This window comes from Hakea prostrata, chromosome 5, assembly GCF_041222555.1.
Source record: "Hakea prostrata isolate BN-2017 chromosome 5, UWA_Hpros_2, whole genome shotgun sequence".
Classification (NCBI taxonomy): Eukaryota; Viridiplantae; Streptophyta; class Magnoliopsida; order Proteales; family Proteaceae; genus Hakea; species Hakea prostrata.
In genome coordinates, this window is record NC_142604.1 from 46,739,441 (window position 1) to 46,752,781 (window position 13,341).

At 40.8% G+C, this 13,341-nt stretch overlaps 2 protein-coding genes across 2 annotated transcripts; both read right to left on the reverse strand.

Moving 5' to 3' along the window:
• Positions 1 to 234: 234 nt before the first annotated feature.
• On the reverse strand, positions 235 to 3,940 carry LOC149016171 (uncharacterized). The gene is made up of 5 exons (XM_089156691.1): positions 3,875 to 3,940; positions 1,288 to 1,633; positions 884 to 1,221; positions 517 to 569; positions 235 to 415 (listed from the first exon to the last, which is right to left on the reverse strand). The coding sequence occupies exons 1-3, from the start codon at positions 3,938 to 3,940 to the stop codon at positions 911 to 913; spliced, it is 723 nt and encodes a 240-aa protein (XP_089012817.1). The 3' UTR covers positions 235 to 415; positions 517 to 569; positions 884 to 910.
• Positions 3,941 to 4,197: 257 nt separating this feature from the next.
• On the reverse strand, positions 4,198 to 12,219 carry LOC149016172 (putative disease resistance protein RGA4). Its single transcript, XM_089156692.1, has 4 exons — positions 12,192 to 12,219; positions 7,583 to 9,216; positions 6,730 to 7,534; positions 4,198 to 4,265 (listed from the first exon to the last, which is right to left on the reverse strand). The coding sequence occupies exons 1-4, from the start codon at positions 12,217 to 12,219 to the stop codon at positions 4,198 to 4,200; spliced, it is 2,535 nt and encodes an 844-aa protein (XP_089012818.1).
• Between the last annotated feature and the right edge of the window lie 1,122 nt (positions 12,220 to 13,341).

The following is a 13,341-nucleotide window of genomic DNA, read 5'->3' on the forward strand; positions in this document are numbered from 1 at the left end:
CCTTATCTTTCTCCATGAAAACTAGCTTGTTTGGATTGAAGGTAGGAGTCAACAATATCATAATATTAACACTGATACAATCCATATAAAATACCGATTAAAAATTAAAAACCAACCAGGAGTCAACAATAAAGTACATAATATTAATACTGATACAATCCATATAAACAACAAATAAAAATTAAAAAAGCAAACACCAACCTAAGAAATGTATTGCAATTATGTAATGATAACTAGTGTTGAACTTGGTTTTATCTTATTTGAGACTAATAGTAGGAACCCCCGAGGATAATTTTAGAAACATAAACTAGTTTTATTCTTTCCTCCAGTCTTTTTGGCCTTTTCAGGGTGCGGATGCAAGGCAGTAACAGGGCAATTCATTTCTGTGCATTCACTGAAGGTACCTCGAGTAAGCCTGAGTACAATATCAGAAAATTTCACATAGATTAGTAGAAAGTGTCAGATTTGAGTTGCAACTGAATTCAAACAAAGTTATTATTCATCCAGCACTCATACCTCTGTGATAGTCAGTTGATGATCATGAGAACCAACAAGCCAATGTACCCCACCTGCCAAGGAAGGGATCTTAATTAATATGCCCCAAACGAAGAAAGGGGGAATAAGGGATCTTAATTATTACCAAACATTTTTGAGAAACCAGAGGATAAAAAGCCATGATTTATTCCCATCCCCTCTGCTCACCTTATCTTTGAGTGAAAACCCAGTAGCAGATTCACAAGAATTGAAATGGGAAGTAATATTTGTTGGAAATACCTTCTTTTATTTGGGAACTGCATGGGTTCATAACAGAAAGGGCCTCCCATTGGTTTGTAATGAAAATTCAAAAAGGAAAGAAATGATTAGAATGTAGAAGAAAACAAACCTGTAGCCTGGAGTAGCATGAGCGATTTTACAGGAGATGGATTACGTCCTTCAGAAAAGGGCAGTCTTTTATCTCAATGTCTACACTCCGCAAACGCAGCTTGTGTATCAGTTCTGAAGAAGATTTCAATTTGGGGCAACTCCAAATAGTCAGTTTCTTAAGTGACGAGAGCTCCTCCAATCCGTCCGGCAGCATTTCCAATTTCGAACAATTTGAAATGGTAAGCTCTTTCAACGATTTCATGTGTTGAATCCCCTGAGGCGAAGGTAGAAGCTTGACGAGCTTATGACATCCCCATACGGTCAACTTTTCAAGTGATGGCCGTCTGGAGATATCTTCTAGATTTGAGAGCCATTCGCTGGATGTCCCGCTGGAGATATCTGCTAGATTTGAGAGCCATTCGCTGGAGATATCGGCAAGATTGGGACAGTCGATCAACCAAAGTACCCGTAAGGATTCCATGTGTAGGAGGGTGTTGGGGATTGAAGCCAAGCTTTGGCATCTCTGAATGTATAGAGATTGAAGTGAGGAGAGGTATCCCAGGCCATCAGGTAGAGCTTCTAGATTACCACAATCACTTATTTCCAACCGACTGAGGGTTTGGAGCTTTCTCAGGCCATCAGGTAGACGTGTTAGACTTGGACAACCAGATATCTCCAAAACACGAAGGGTCAAGGAATTCCCCAATTGCTCTGGTAATTGTTCCAAGTCATCGCAGCCTTTTATCTTCAGTATCTCCGGGGACCCGGGCTGCCCCCCCACCGGCAAAACAACCCCCTTCCCCCCCAACCCCAAAGGGGGGGGGGCCCCCCCCCCCCCCCCCCCCCCCCCCCCCCCCCCCCAAGAGGTAAAAGAGCCTCTTTCTTCTCAAAGATATAAAGGAGATATATATGTGTTTTAGTTGTTATATGGCATGATGTATGGTGGGTCATAACGACAATGGATCGAGCGAGGTAAGTATGCGGGTGGAAGGAGACACGGAAAAGGAAAATCCGGGGGTTGTTTGTTTGGTTAGGGTGTGAGTATCTACTATAGTATGCTCTGTGATTGCCACTAGGTGGATCCTCACACGGAAAAATAAGAAGATATGTATCACGGAGGGGAAGTCGAACAGTGGTGGGATCCTAGAAAGGTGTATTGGGTGATTAAGTGCATGCAGGAAAATTTTGTCAAGGAGTCGGTTTTAAGCGGACCGCTGTGTCCCTCAGTCTTCTGGAAATTTTCGGTGCATTTTGGTTCAACCATATACCGGGGAGATAACGAGAAGACAAGTTCACGTGAAATAGTGGGAGATCCGCCAACAACGGCGTGATAGAAGCAATGGCGGCAAAAATTGATATCGGCAAGTTTGAGGCACGAAATTCTCATTATGGAAATTGAAGATGAAGGCATTATTGATAAAAGATAAGCCGGAAGCCATCGGTGTGGGGGGAGTTCAGACAACGAAAAGTGGAACGGAATAGATGCGATCGCTCTTCGATTTGCATCTAGCATTATCGGATGATATTTAGCGGGCGAGAAGAAGAAGAAAGCGCTAAGGAGGTTTGGGATCATCTCATCAAATTGATGAAGCCAAATCACTTCACAACAAAATCTTGAAGAGAAAGTTGTATACCTTACGGATGTCGAGAATCACATCGATTCTGAGCACTTACATACTCGATTTCGTTATGTTCTCAACTTTCAACGTTGGGACATAATGTTTCACCCGAGGAAGTCTTGAAATTCTACTCCAAAGTCTTCGATTCATATGACCCAGTCATCATCAATTTAACCGAGTAATATCCTCTCGATTATTTGGTATTTGATGAAGTCAGCTACAATTCTTGAAGAAGAAAGTAGACGAAAAGGCGGAGAAGATAGACAGGCAAGCTCACAACAAGCGAAGCTTTGTCATGACTCGAGGAAGGTCAACGGAACGTGATTCCAGTGGGAGTCACAATCAAGGAGGTCAAAATCCGGGGGTAAGAAGAATTTAAGTGCTACAATTGTGGCAAAAGGGGACACTTCAAAAAGAGTGTCGATTCAAAAAGGGTGTAGATAAGGCGAGAGACATCTCAAGGATGCATTCGAAGGAGATATTCTTTACGCGAATCAGCAATGGCGCCAAGGATAGATTGGAACATAGTGATGCTTGGATCTTGGATTCGGGAGCAACATGGCACATGACCTCTCGCGAGAGATTGGTTTCAAACTTATGAACCTATCTCTACGAGTGCTGTGTACATGGGAAATGATCATGCCTTGGAGATTGTTGGAGTTGGCACCATCAAGTTGAAGATGTACGATGGTATGGTACGCACTATTCAAAATGTGCGGCATGTGAAGGGCTTAAAGAAGAATCTATTGTCTTTGGGACAATTAGATGAAATTGGGTGCAAGACACGCATCCAAAATGGAATGATGAGGATCGCAAAGGAGCACTAGTTGTAATGAAAGCTGAAAGGGCGCGCAAATTTGTACGAAGTAATGGGAGAAACATGTCGGAGGGAAGCATCGGTTGCATCAACCGGTGCTGAGAAGAGATGACAAAAGTGTGGCATCGAAAATTGGCCCACATGTCGAGCAAGGGTTGAAGGTTCTCAGAACAGAAATTACTCCGGGTCTCACAAAGGTTTCATTACCCTTTTGTGAGCAACGTATGTTACAAGCAAGCGACATAGATTGAAGTTCAATGCATCGATTCCGGGAGTAAAAGTATTCGGAATTAGTTCACTCGATGTATGGCAAGCACCGGTTACATCTCCGGGAGGAGCAAGGTACTATGTATCTTTCATTGATGATTATTCCGAGAAGATGTTGGGTGTTTCCTATCAAGAAGAAGTCGAGATGTGTTTTCGAGTTTTCAAAACATTCAAAGCGCAAGTTGAACGAGAAAGCGAGAAGAAAATCAAGTGCCTCGGGACGGACAATGGCGGTGAATATACGGGGGATGACTTCTTTGAGTTTTGTAATCAAGAAGGCATCAAGAGACAACTCACGGTGGCTTACACTCCTCAACGAGAATGGAGTAGTGGAGCGGATGAATAGAACTCTACTCGAAAGAACAAGAGCCATGTTAAGAAGCGCAAGCATGGCTAAGTCCTTTTGGGCGAAAGCCGTAAACACTGCTGCTATGTGATTAATCGATCACCAACAAGATCGATTGATTTGAAGACACCGATGGAGATGTGGGTGGCAAGCCGTTGATTATTCACGCTGCACACATTTGGGAGTCCTGTGTACGTGATGTATCATCCCCAAGAAATTTCGAAGTTGGATCCAAAATCCAGAAAATGCAGATTCTTGGGAAATCTTGATGGAGTCAAGGGGTATCATTGTGGGATCCCACCGCCCACAAAGTCGTCATCAGCGAGAGATGTCATTTTTGCGAGAAGATAAGCTGCAAATGGAAGATGTGAGTAGCATTTCAATAGAAATTCCGGAGAGTACAACAGTTCGGGAGGGAAGAGAAGTCCAATCAGAAAATTCTTACGGAGCGAGAATCGAGAAAATGAGGAACAAGTACCGAGTTGAGTCTACAACTGTAGAAGTTCGACGGTCACCTCGTGAAAGACATACACCAACCGCGATCGATTATATTATGGAGAGCAACATTGCATCGTCTTCTAACGAGAAGATGGTGAGCCATCAACATTCGGAGAAGCGATTGATAGCTCGAAGCATCACTTTGGATGGCGGCTATGCGGGAAGAACTAGAAGCTCTTCATAAGAATAAGACGTGGGAGCTTGTACCTTTACCCACGGAAGGAAGCCCATTGGTAACAAATGGGTTTACAAGAACAAGCGAAGCTGATGATGATCAAGTAGAGCGGTATCGTGCAAGAATGGTGATCAAAGGATATGCTCGAAAGAAGGTGTCGATTTCACGAAATCTTTTCTCCGTGGTTCGACTTACTCTGTCAGGATAGTTCGGCACTTTGTGCTACGTTTGATCTACATCTTGAGCGGTTAGATGTAAAAACGCATTTCTTCATGGAGATCTTGAAGAAGAAATCTATATGCTCCAACGAGAAGGTTTTAAAGAACCGAGAAAAGGGAACTTGGTTTGCGGAGTTGAACAAATCTCTATACGGCTTAAAACAGGCGCCAAGATGTTGGTATAAGAGATTTGATTCCTTCATATTGAGCCTTGGATACAACGAGACTTGCTTGAGACCCTTGTGCGTATTACAAGAGGTTTGGTAATGATGATTTCATCATTTTCTTGTTGTATGTCGATGATATGTTGGTGTCGGGCCCCAACAAAGATCGGATCGTAGAATTAAAGGCTCGGTTGGCTAGGGAATTTGAAATGAAGGATGCGGGACCCGCAAACAAGATTCTAGGGATGCAAATTCACCGAGACGAAATAACGGGAAGATTTGGCTATCTCGGAAGAGTTACTTAAGGAAAGTCTTGCGCCGCTTCAATATGCAAGATGTAAGCCAATTTCTACTCCTCTTCTGTTAATTTCAAGTTATCCTCAAGTATGTGTCCTAGCAATGAAGCGAGAGAGGATGGAGATGTCTCGAGTACCGTATGCATCAGCGATGGGAAGTACGATGTTCGCTATGATATGTACAAGACCGGACATTGCACATGCGGTGGGAGTGATTAGTCGGCATATGGCGAATCCGGGACAAGAGCATTGGATTATAGTGAAGAGGATCCTAAGATACATTAAAGGAACCTTGGATGCGCTCTATGTTATGGAGGATCCGAATTCTGTCGGAGGATATGTTGATTCGATTTTGCGGGGGATCTTAATAAAAGGAAATCCACTACGGCTATGTGTTTACAATTGCGAAGGAGAGCTGTGAGTGGGTATCTAAACTACGAGACGGGCCGCTGCACAACGAAAAGTGAGTATATGGCAGCTACACAAGCTTGTAAGAAGCAATCCGGATAAGAAGATTCATGGAAGAACTTGGGCACAAACACGAGAAGATTCTCTTGTATTGTGACGATCGAGTGCCTTGCACATTGCAAGGAATCCGACTTTTCATTCCGGGACAAAACACATAGAAGTACAATATCATTTTGTTCGTGAAGTGGTGGAAGACGGAAGGGTGGATATGCGAGAAAATCCACACGAAAGAGAACCTAGCAGATGCATTGACAAAAGCAATCAATGCGACAAGTTCATTTGGTGCGAGATCCTTGTATGGCTTGATAGAGACATAGACGACATGGTGGTGGCAAGATAGAGACGGTGTGGAGATTGATTGGTTCTCAATCTAATCTCCAAGTGGGAGATTGTTGTAATATTAGTCCCACATCGGCGATGTGGGAATATGTGGAGAGGAAGAGGCTATAAAAGAATGCCTCTTCCTTCTTCACATAATCATCCCAAATATCTTCTCTCTTGGATATTTCTTTATTTATAGTGGAGTTTTCTCTCTTGCCCATATATTATTGTGTCTTTCTTTTCTTTTAGTTGTTATTATTGTGTTCTTCTTTTCTCTTATTTGCTGATTGTTCTATTCGGTGGGTTCTTCATAACACGGGAAGAGACCCCAAACACACGCAGGAGGAGAAAGGGGGGGGGGGGGGGGTGGGGGGGGGGGGGGGGGCGCGGGGAAGGAGAGGGGGGGGGGGGGGGCGGAAAAAAAAAAGGGGGGGGGGGGGGGGGGGGGGGGGGCCCAACCCACCCACCCCGGAGAGTGGGGGAGAGTTGGATCCGCGAGGGGCGGGGGGGGGGGAGGGGTGGCCGCCCCCCCCCAAAAAAAACACACCCCTCCCGCCATGTAGTATGTGGAGTGGGGGGGGGGGGGGGAAGGGCGTTTCCTCCTTGGGCAGATTTGTGAGATGATCGCAGCTTTCGATCCGTAAATTTGTAAGCATGGTAAGCATGTGCTCTTCACGAACGACTTCTGATTGGTTCCCTCCAATTAGGGATTCCAGCTTATCACATCTCTTGATCTCTAAGAGCTCTAACTTCTTAAGACCCTTTATTCCAGCATATTCCAGATTTTCACAATATGAAATCTGTAGTTTTTGAAGGGATCTCATACCTGTCAAATCTAAAGACTTCACACAGAGACATGAGTAGATACAAAGTTCCTCTAAATTTGGGAGATGATTATTATCCAACCATGTAGGGAACTGGGTGCCACTGAAAAAAGTTATCCTAAGAAGTAACAGATTTTGATGAGGTTGGAGCTTCTCCAATACAATGTTTTGTTGTTCCTTCTCACCGCCAGTAGCTGATTCCCATTCTAATGTCAACTTTTGGAGTCTCCTCTTCTCGTTTAATTTTGCATCCTTAGCATCTTCTTCTTTCACGTTGTTGAGGGCAATCAAACCCAAACTTCCACCAAGTTGCTGTAAACATCCTAGCTCTTCAATACCAGCAGCAGCAGCAGCAGCAACAACAATATCTTCTTTGGTAGCATTATTAATGTTGCTCATCCTGAACCAAGCAAGGGTTTGAAGGTTGCTCAGTTGCCTTAAACCTCTTGGAATGTTCAGCAGAGTTCTCTCAATTTCCAAATGCCTCAGGTTGACCAGTTTTCTCATTCCTTGAGGCAATCTTTGAAGAAATCTACAGTGTAACAACTTGAGAGTTTGCAAATGGTAGAGTTTGCAAATGGAGTCGGGCAATGCTTTAAACATACCATAAGAAAGATCAAGATACCTCAAGTGCTTTAACCTTGTATCTCCTCCAATAATTGAGAATTACAAGTACTCATCTTTGAAGTTTGTACATTCTAGTACACGTGAAGACGATTTATCCTCAAAAAGATCTCTAGACGGTAAACTTGTTGCAAGTTTATGAAACCAATATATTATCTTGGACTCTAATGGGTCGCCTTTAGCATTGAATTTGACAACTTGAAAGAAGTTTCCAAACAGCAGCGCATTAAAATATTGATCGCCTACATCCTCCTCTGTTAATGGTATTGCATTGTCGTCCCGTCCTCCTCCAGTACTATTACTATTGTTGTTGGACGCGGAAGACGATGTTGCTGCTTCTTCCAACAAACCTTCAGCCATCCATAGCTGAATCAATTTCTTCTTCTGAATTGTAGAATACAGATCAATTGCCGAGCAACTATAGACAAAGCATCTTCTCAAAGATGGTTCCATGTCATTGTAACAAATCTCCATTCCGGAAAAAAAGTGATGACGTAGTAATTTTACAGTATTAAGGACAGCTTTCCACTCTTGTATATTTGTCTTGGGGCGCATCATGGAAGCTAGAGGTTTTAACATCCTAAAATCAGATTGGCATTCGTTAAAAAGTTCCATCCCTATTCTGACTAGCTCGTCACTCTCCTCATCTGTGCCTCCGACCCTCCCAAATGCTTCTCCCTTAAACTCCGCCCATCTTTCTTTTTGGCTTGGGAAAAGAAAAAATGGAGCACGTGTTATGGTAGTCCAATTAGCATGGGGCCAATAGTCATTTGCTGCAGCAATAACCTTGCTCCCTCTGGAGCCAACTCTTAACAAAGTTTTCAAATTATTCCATTTTTCTTTATCATCGAGCATTGATTCTGTACCATTTAGCACGAGTAGAAACCTCTTACCACTCAAAGTCTCTTCCAACGTACGCCGTAAATTGTCCCAATTTGTTGAATATTCTTTGTTTCTTCCAAGTGACTGTTCAATTATTTCTTTTACGGTACATTTCACATCAAAATTGGAAGGCACATCAACCCAAATTCTCAAATCAAAATGTCTCCTTATTAATTCATCATCCAAGATTGACCTGATCGCTCCTCTCTTCCAATTCTCATCGTACGCCCACGGCAGTTCTATGCCAATGACAGAGAGCTTTTTGTCATTTTTTGGATTAATCAATGCTTCAATGATGCATTGCTTGTCACTTGGGACGTCTCTTTCACAGCCAAATGGTAGTGGTGAGTTTGTTTCATGCATCTCAATCCACCCAAATCTGTCTGTAGAGTTGACGGATTTCATTTCTTCTTTCACCTCATCTATTGTATATTGGAACTCCTTTATTTTAAGGGACATTTTGCAAATGAATAAAAACGGGTGGTGGAGTGACAAGGAGGACTGGATGCTAACCTTTTTGGTCGTCATGCAATACTTTTGGATCTCCGCCTTCTCCTCCTCCATTTGATGAATTCTCATGGCTTCATAGGACAACTCATCCAACGCATCATGAGCTTCGCAATACAATCTTGAGAACTTTTTCCACAACTCGGATGCTTTTCTATATGCTCCATTCAGCAAAACTAGCCATTCTACATCCACAGCCATCGCTTCGGCTTCTCTTACAATACCCCGAAGCTTTTCACACTCATCCTGAACACGTCCTCCTCGTCTCAGAGCTGTAGAGATCAATTCTTTACCAGCTGCATGACAATTTCTCATTGCCATTTTTCCTATGTAAACAAGAAATAGAAACAGTTCATTAGGAGCCAGAAGAGAAAGCATATATAATTAAATTGCAGAAAATCATCGATAGTGGAAGAGATTGAATGACTCTTAGTTACCAGCTTCATAATAGTCTCATAGAGCCATTTTTGCTAGGTGAACAAGAACAAGAAATTCAATAGAAGACACAAACTACAACATTCTCCTAGGCCAGATGAAGAATGCATATATTTCAACCTTTCCTAGCAGCAACACAAAGAAAGAATAAAAGTTAAAGCAACAACAAGCACTTTTTGAAGTTTGGTTCTAAGACAAGAATAATTAAAGTAAAGCACATCCAAAGAGATGTTAAGCTTTACATTATTCATTACTCATCCTTGTAGTTAAAGAAGAGAATTCGATGTTGCTACTCAAAAGGTATAAAAATATTGACAGAGTAAAATCAAGCACTCAAAAGAAGAATAAAAGGTATACACTCCATGGACTTTGACAAGCAATCTTTATTCCTTCCTTGAGAAATACATGATCTATCTATTCTAAAAAAACTACAAGAAACACCACAATCTTTCTTCTTCTTTTTTTTCCCTTTCCTTTTTCAGGTAAAGAGACTAGCTTCATTAAGGAAAGCAAGCAAAGAACTTATGGAAGAGGAGTACTTAACAGCTCCTGCAACTAGGGATTGGATTGGGTTGAGCATTCCTACTTGCCAATGACAGTGCCCTCTGTGTTGGGGTGTCCCCCTGCAAAGTTGGACTGCATTGGGATAAAAAACAAATTATAATATCAAAATCAACTCTAAAAAAATCACAATGTCATTCAAATTATATTGAATCTGAGTTGGTACTCCAGGGCCTTCAGTAAAACCAATCAAGGCCTGATTATCCGGTTCAAAGATTGTACAATCAAACCCCAGATTTATTTGCCCCACCACATATCTACCCAATGCCCGATATTCCTGTTTCCTAGTTGAAAGCAACATCAGAATTACACTTCACAAAACCTGCTGAGTATAGAGTTTGACTATCCTACCCTAACTCTTGTAATAGTGGGGTTGAAAAGGAGAAAAAAATTATGAACGGTCCAGGTTTTAGTTCATTTCCCCCAAAAAAAGGGAAAGAAGTCAATGTTGTGGCTTGGTTTCTCCAGATGCAGTAAGAAGTAATGCCACAATGATGTTGGTGGTTAAATACTTGAAAGCATAAGAGGTGGTGCTACTTTAATTTGAACATTGAAATTAATATATCCTCGGTTTGAAATTTCCATCTCTTTCTTTTTTTTTTTCCTTCCCGCTTCAATATCTCTTTAGAATTTCTCAGATAGAAGAACTACTATTAATAACTCAATTTCCCCTGTTTGGGGTGTTGCTTGGCAGAGCTCATCAACTTTGGTGCAAGGAGCTGCAATTCTTGGGACCCTAGGGATACACTTTTAGCAGCAAAAACTGTATTTTGTTCTAAAAACACACATCCTTGACAGAATTCTAAGGCACTCGGTCAAAAGCCACAAAAAGTCCTTCCATCGTTGCCATTAGTTGAGAGGTCTTTGTACACCTTCCTTGCTTTGATACCAAACATGATCCCAGATAAACAAAATAGAACAACCAGCTTGCACATTTTAGAGAAGCACCAGTGGTCCCTACAATCCACAAGATAGCTATGTAAATATTTGGCCAAATTAGTTGGGAAGGGGAGGAGTAGTCTTCTACTATTAGAATCATAATACTGAAGGCACCGTATAAGACAGACCAATATCAAGCAATAAAATAAAGAATCACAAAGTAAGATAATTTTATGTTAGAAACACTGACCTGTATAAAGTAGAAGAAACGAAAATAAAACAACACGAACTTGAACCGGGTGAGTTAGGGCATACAAGCAATTCTTTCCTTAAGGTATTTGAATACCCCCTTAAGTGTAGACTGGGTTTAACCTTGGCATCCTCACCTCTAAGATGCAACAACTCCTTTAGATTTAAAGACTAGCACTCCAACAAATTCTACTGGTAGAGAAGATACGAAAGTAGTATATCGCACAGGAAGGGAAGAAAGCAAAATGGGAAATTTTCAACTTTTCTAGAACACGAATTTTCTGCCAATCATGGATTTTTCTAATCATGATCCACAATGCACAACCCACGCTCCAAGTCCCAAGTCCCATCATAGACGTTTAATATTAATTAATTAATATTATATATGTCCCCTAGCTTGATCACCACTAATTCCAAGGACCATAGACCAAGAATTGTGCACTCGGCCTAGCTTGACACATGCACATATCGTCTGTAATTAACTCTCTTTTGGCACACAACACACTTAGGAGCAATTATTTTACATATAACAGCATAATTTTAGCTCCATCCTATGTGGGACTAAGTAAATATGGTAACTTACATTACCTTGTTGATGTCAAACTGTCAAAAACCCTAGATCAGAATCTTTCCATCTAGATAGGTAAGAACCAAACAAGAGTACTCCTAAAAACAAACCCAGGGAGAAAGGATTTTAATAATTTTTAAACTTATATAAATAATGTATTATATTATATTATGAGCAAATTGCATTGGCACCTCAAAATGGAGGCTTTAAAACACTGATACCCCACATTTTTGTTTTAAAAACACATAGGTCCTATTATGTTAGAATGGTTAGCTATATTTTTGCACAAACTATTATACCCTTCCAAGAAATCTTATTCTCATTTAGCCAAAAAAAAAAAGAAAAAGAAAAAACATTCTTCTGCCTACAAAGGTTAATTGATGAAGACAATGTTGCTGGCTTTTTTATTTTTACCCCTTAAATTTTGGTAAGGGCATTTTGGAATTAAAGAAAAATAAACAATGGGTTGACTGTTTTACTAATAGAATGGACTTATGTGTTTAATTGATCCATGGCCATCGGTTCTGTTTCTCTTACAATACCACAAAGCTTTTCACACTCATCCTGAAAACGTCCTCCTCGTCCCAGAGCCGTAGAGCAATTCTTTACCAGCTGCGTGATAATTTCTCATTGTCATTTTTCCTATGTAAACAAGAAGTAGAAGTAATTCATTAGGTGCCCAGAAGAGAAAGCATGTATAATTAAATTGCAGAAAATCATCCAATAATGGAAGAGATTGAACTCTTAACTACCAACTTCAAAATAGTCTCGTAGAACCATTTTTGCTAGGTGAACAAGAGCAAGAAATTCAAAAAACGACACAAACTACAACATTCTTCTAGGCCTGAAGAATGCATATATTTCAATCTTTCCTAGCAACGATACAAAGAAAGAATAAAAGTTAAAGCAACAACAAACACTTTTTGAAGTTTGGTTCTAAGAAAAGAATAATTAAAGTAAAGCACATCCAAAGAGATGGTGAGCTTTCTATTATTCATTACTTGTCCTTGTAGTTAAAGAAGAGAATTCAATATGTCATGACTCGATATTGCTACCAAAAAGATATAAAGATATTGATGGAGCAAAATCAAGCATTCAAAAGAAGAATAAAAGGTATACACTTCATGGACTTTAACAATCAGTCCTTATTCCTTCCATGAGCAATACATGATCTATCTATTCCTAAAAACTACCAAGATACACCACAATCTTCTTCTTCTTTTCCTTTCCTTTTTGGGTAAAGAGACTAGCTTCATTAAGGAAAGCAAGCAAAGAACTTATGCAAGAGGAGTACTTAACATCTCCTGCAACTAAGGAGTGGAAATGGGCCAAGCATTCGTGCTTGCCAATGACAGTGCCCTTTGTGCCAGGGTGTCCCCCTGCAAAGTTTGACTGCATTAGAATAAAAAACAAACTATAACATCAAACTCGACTCTAAGAAATCACAATGTCATTCAAATTACATTGAATCTGAGTTGGTACTCCAGGGCCTTCGGTAAAACCATTCAAGGCCTGATTATCAGGTTTGAAGATTGTACAATCAAACCTCAGATTTGTTTGCCCCCACCACATATCTACCTAATGCCAGATATTCCTGTTTCCTAATTGAAGGCAACATCAAAATTATACTTCACAAAACTTGCTGAATATAGAGTTTGAGCTTGCTACCCTAACTCTTGTAATAGTGGGGTTGAAAAAGAAGAAGAGAAAATAAAAATAAAAATGAAGGGTCTAGGTTTTAGTTCATTTCCCCAAAAAA

Excerpts from the sequence above, each read along its gene's own strand:
- LOC149016171 (XM_089156691.1), bottom strand. The coding sequence starts at position 3,940 with ATGGCTCTTGTTCTTTCGAGTAGAGTTCTATTCATCCGCTCCACTACT. Across the intron at positions 1,634-3,874 it reads CTCCATTCTCGTTGAGGAGT|CCCGGGTCCCCGGAGATACT; the intron begins GTAAGCCACCGT and ends GTGGGGGGGCAG. Across the intron at positions 1,222-1,287 it reads CAATCTTGCCGATATCTCCA|AAGATATCTCCAGACGGCCA; the intron begins GCGAATGGCTCT and ends TCTCAAATCTAG.
- LOC149016172 (XM_089156692.1), bottom strand. The coding sequence starts at position 12,219 with ATGACAATGAGAAATTATCACGCAGCTG. Across the intron at positions 9,217-12,191 it reads GAGAAATTATCACGCAGCTG|GAAAAATGGCAATGAGAAAT; the intron begins GTAAAGAATTGC and ends TTGTTTACATAG. Across the intron at positions 4,266-6,729 it reads GAACCAATCAGAAGTCGTTC|CTTATCTTCTCGCAAAAATG; the intron begins GTGAAGAGCACA and ends TTCCATTTGCAG.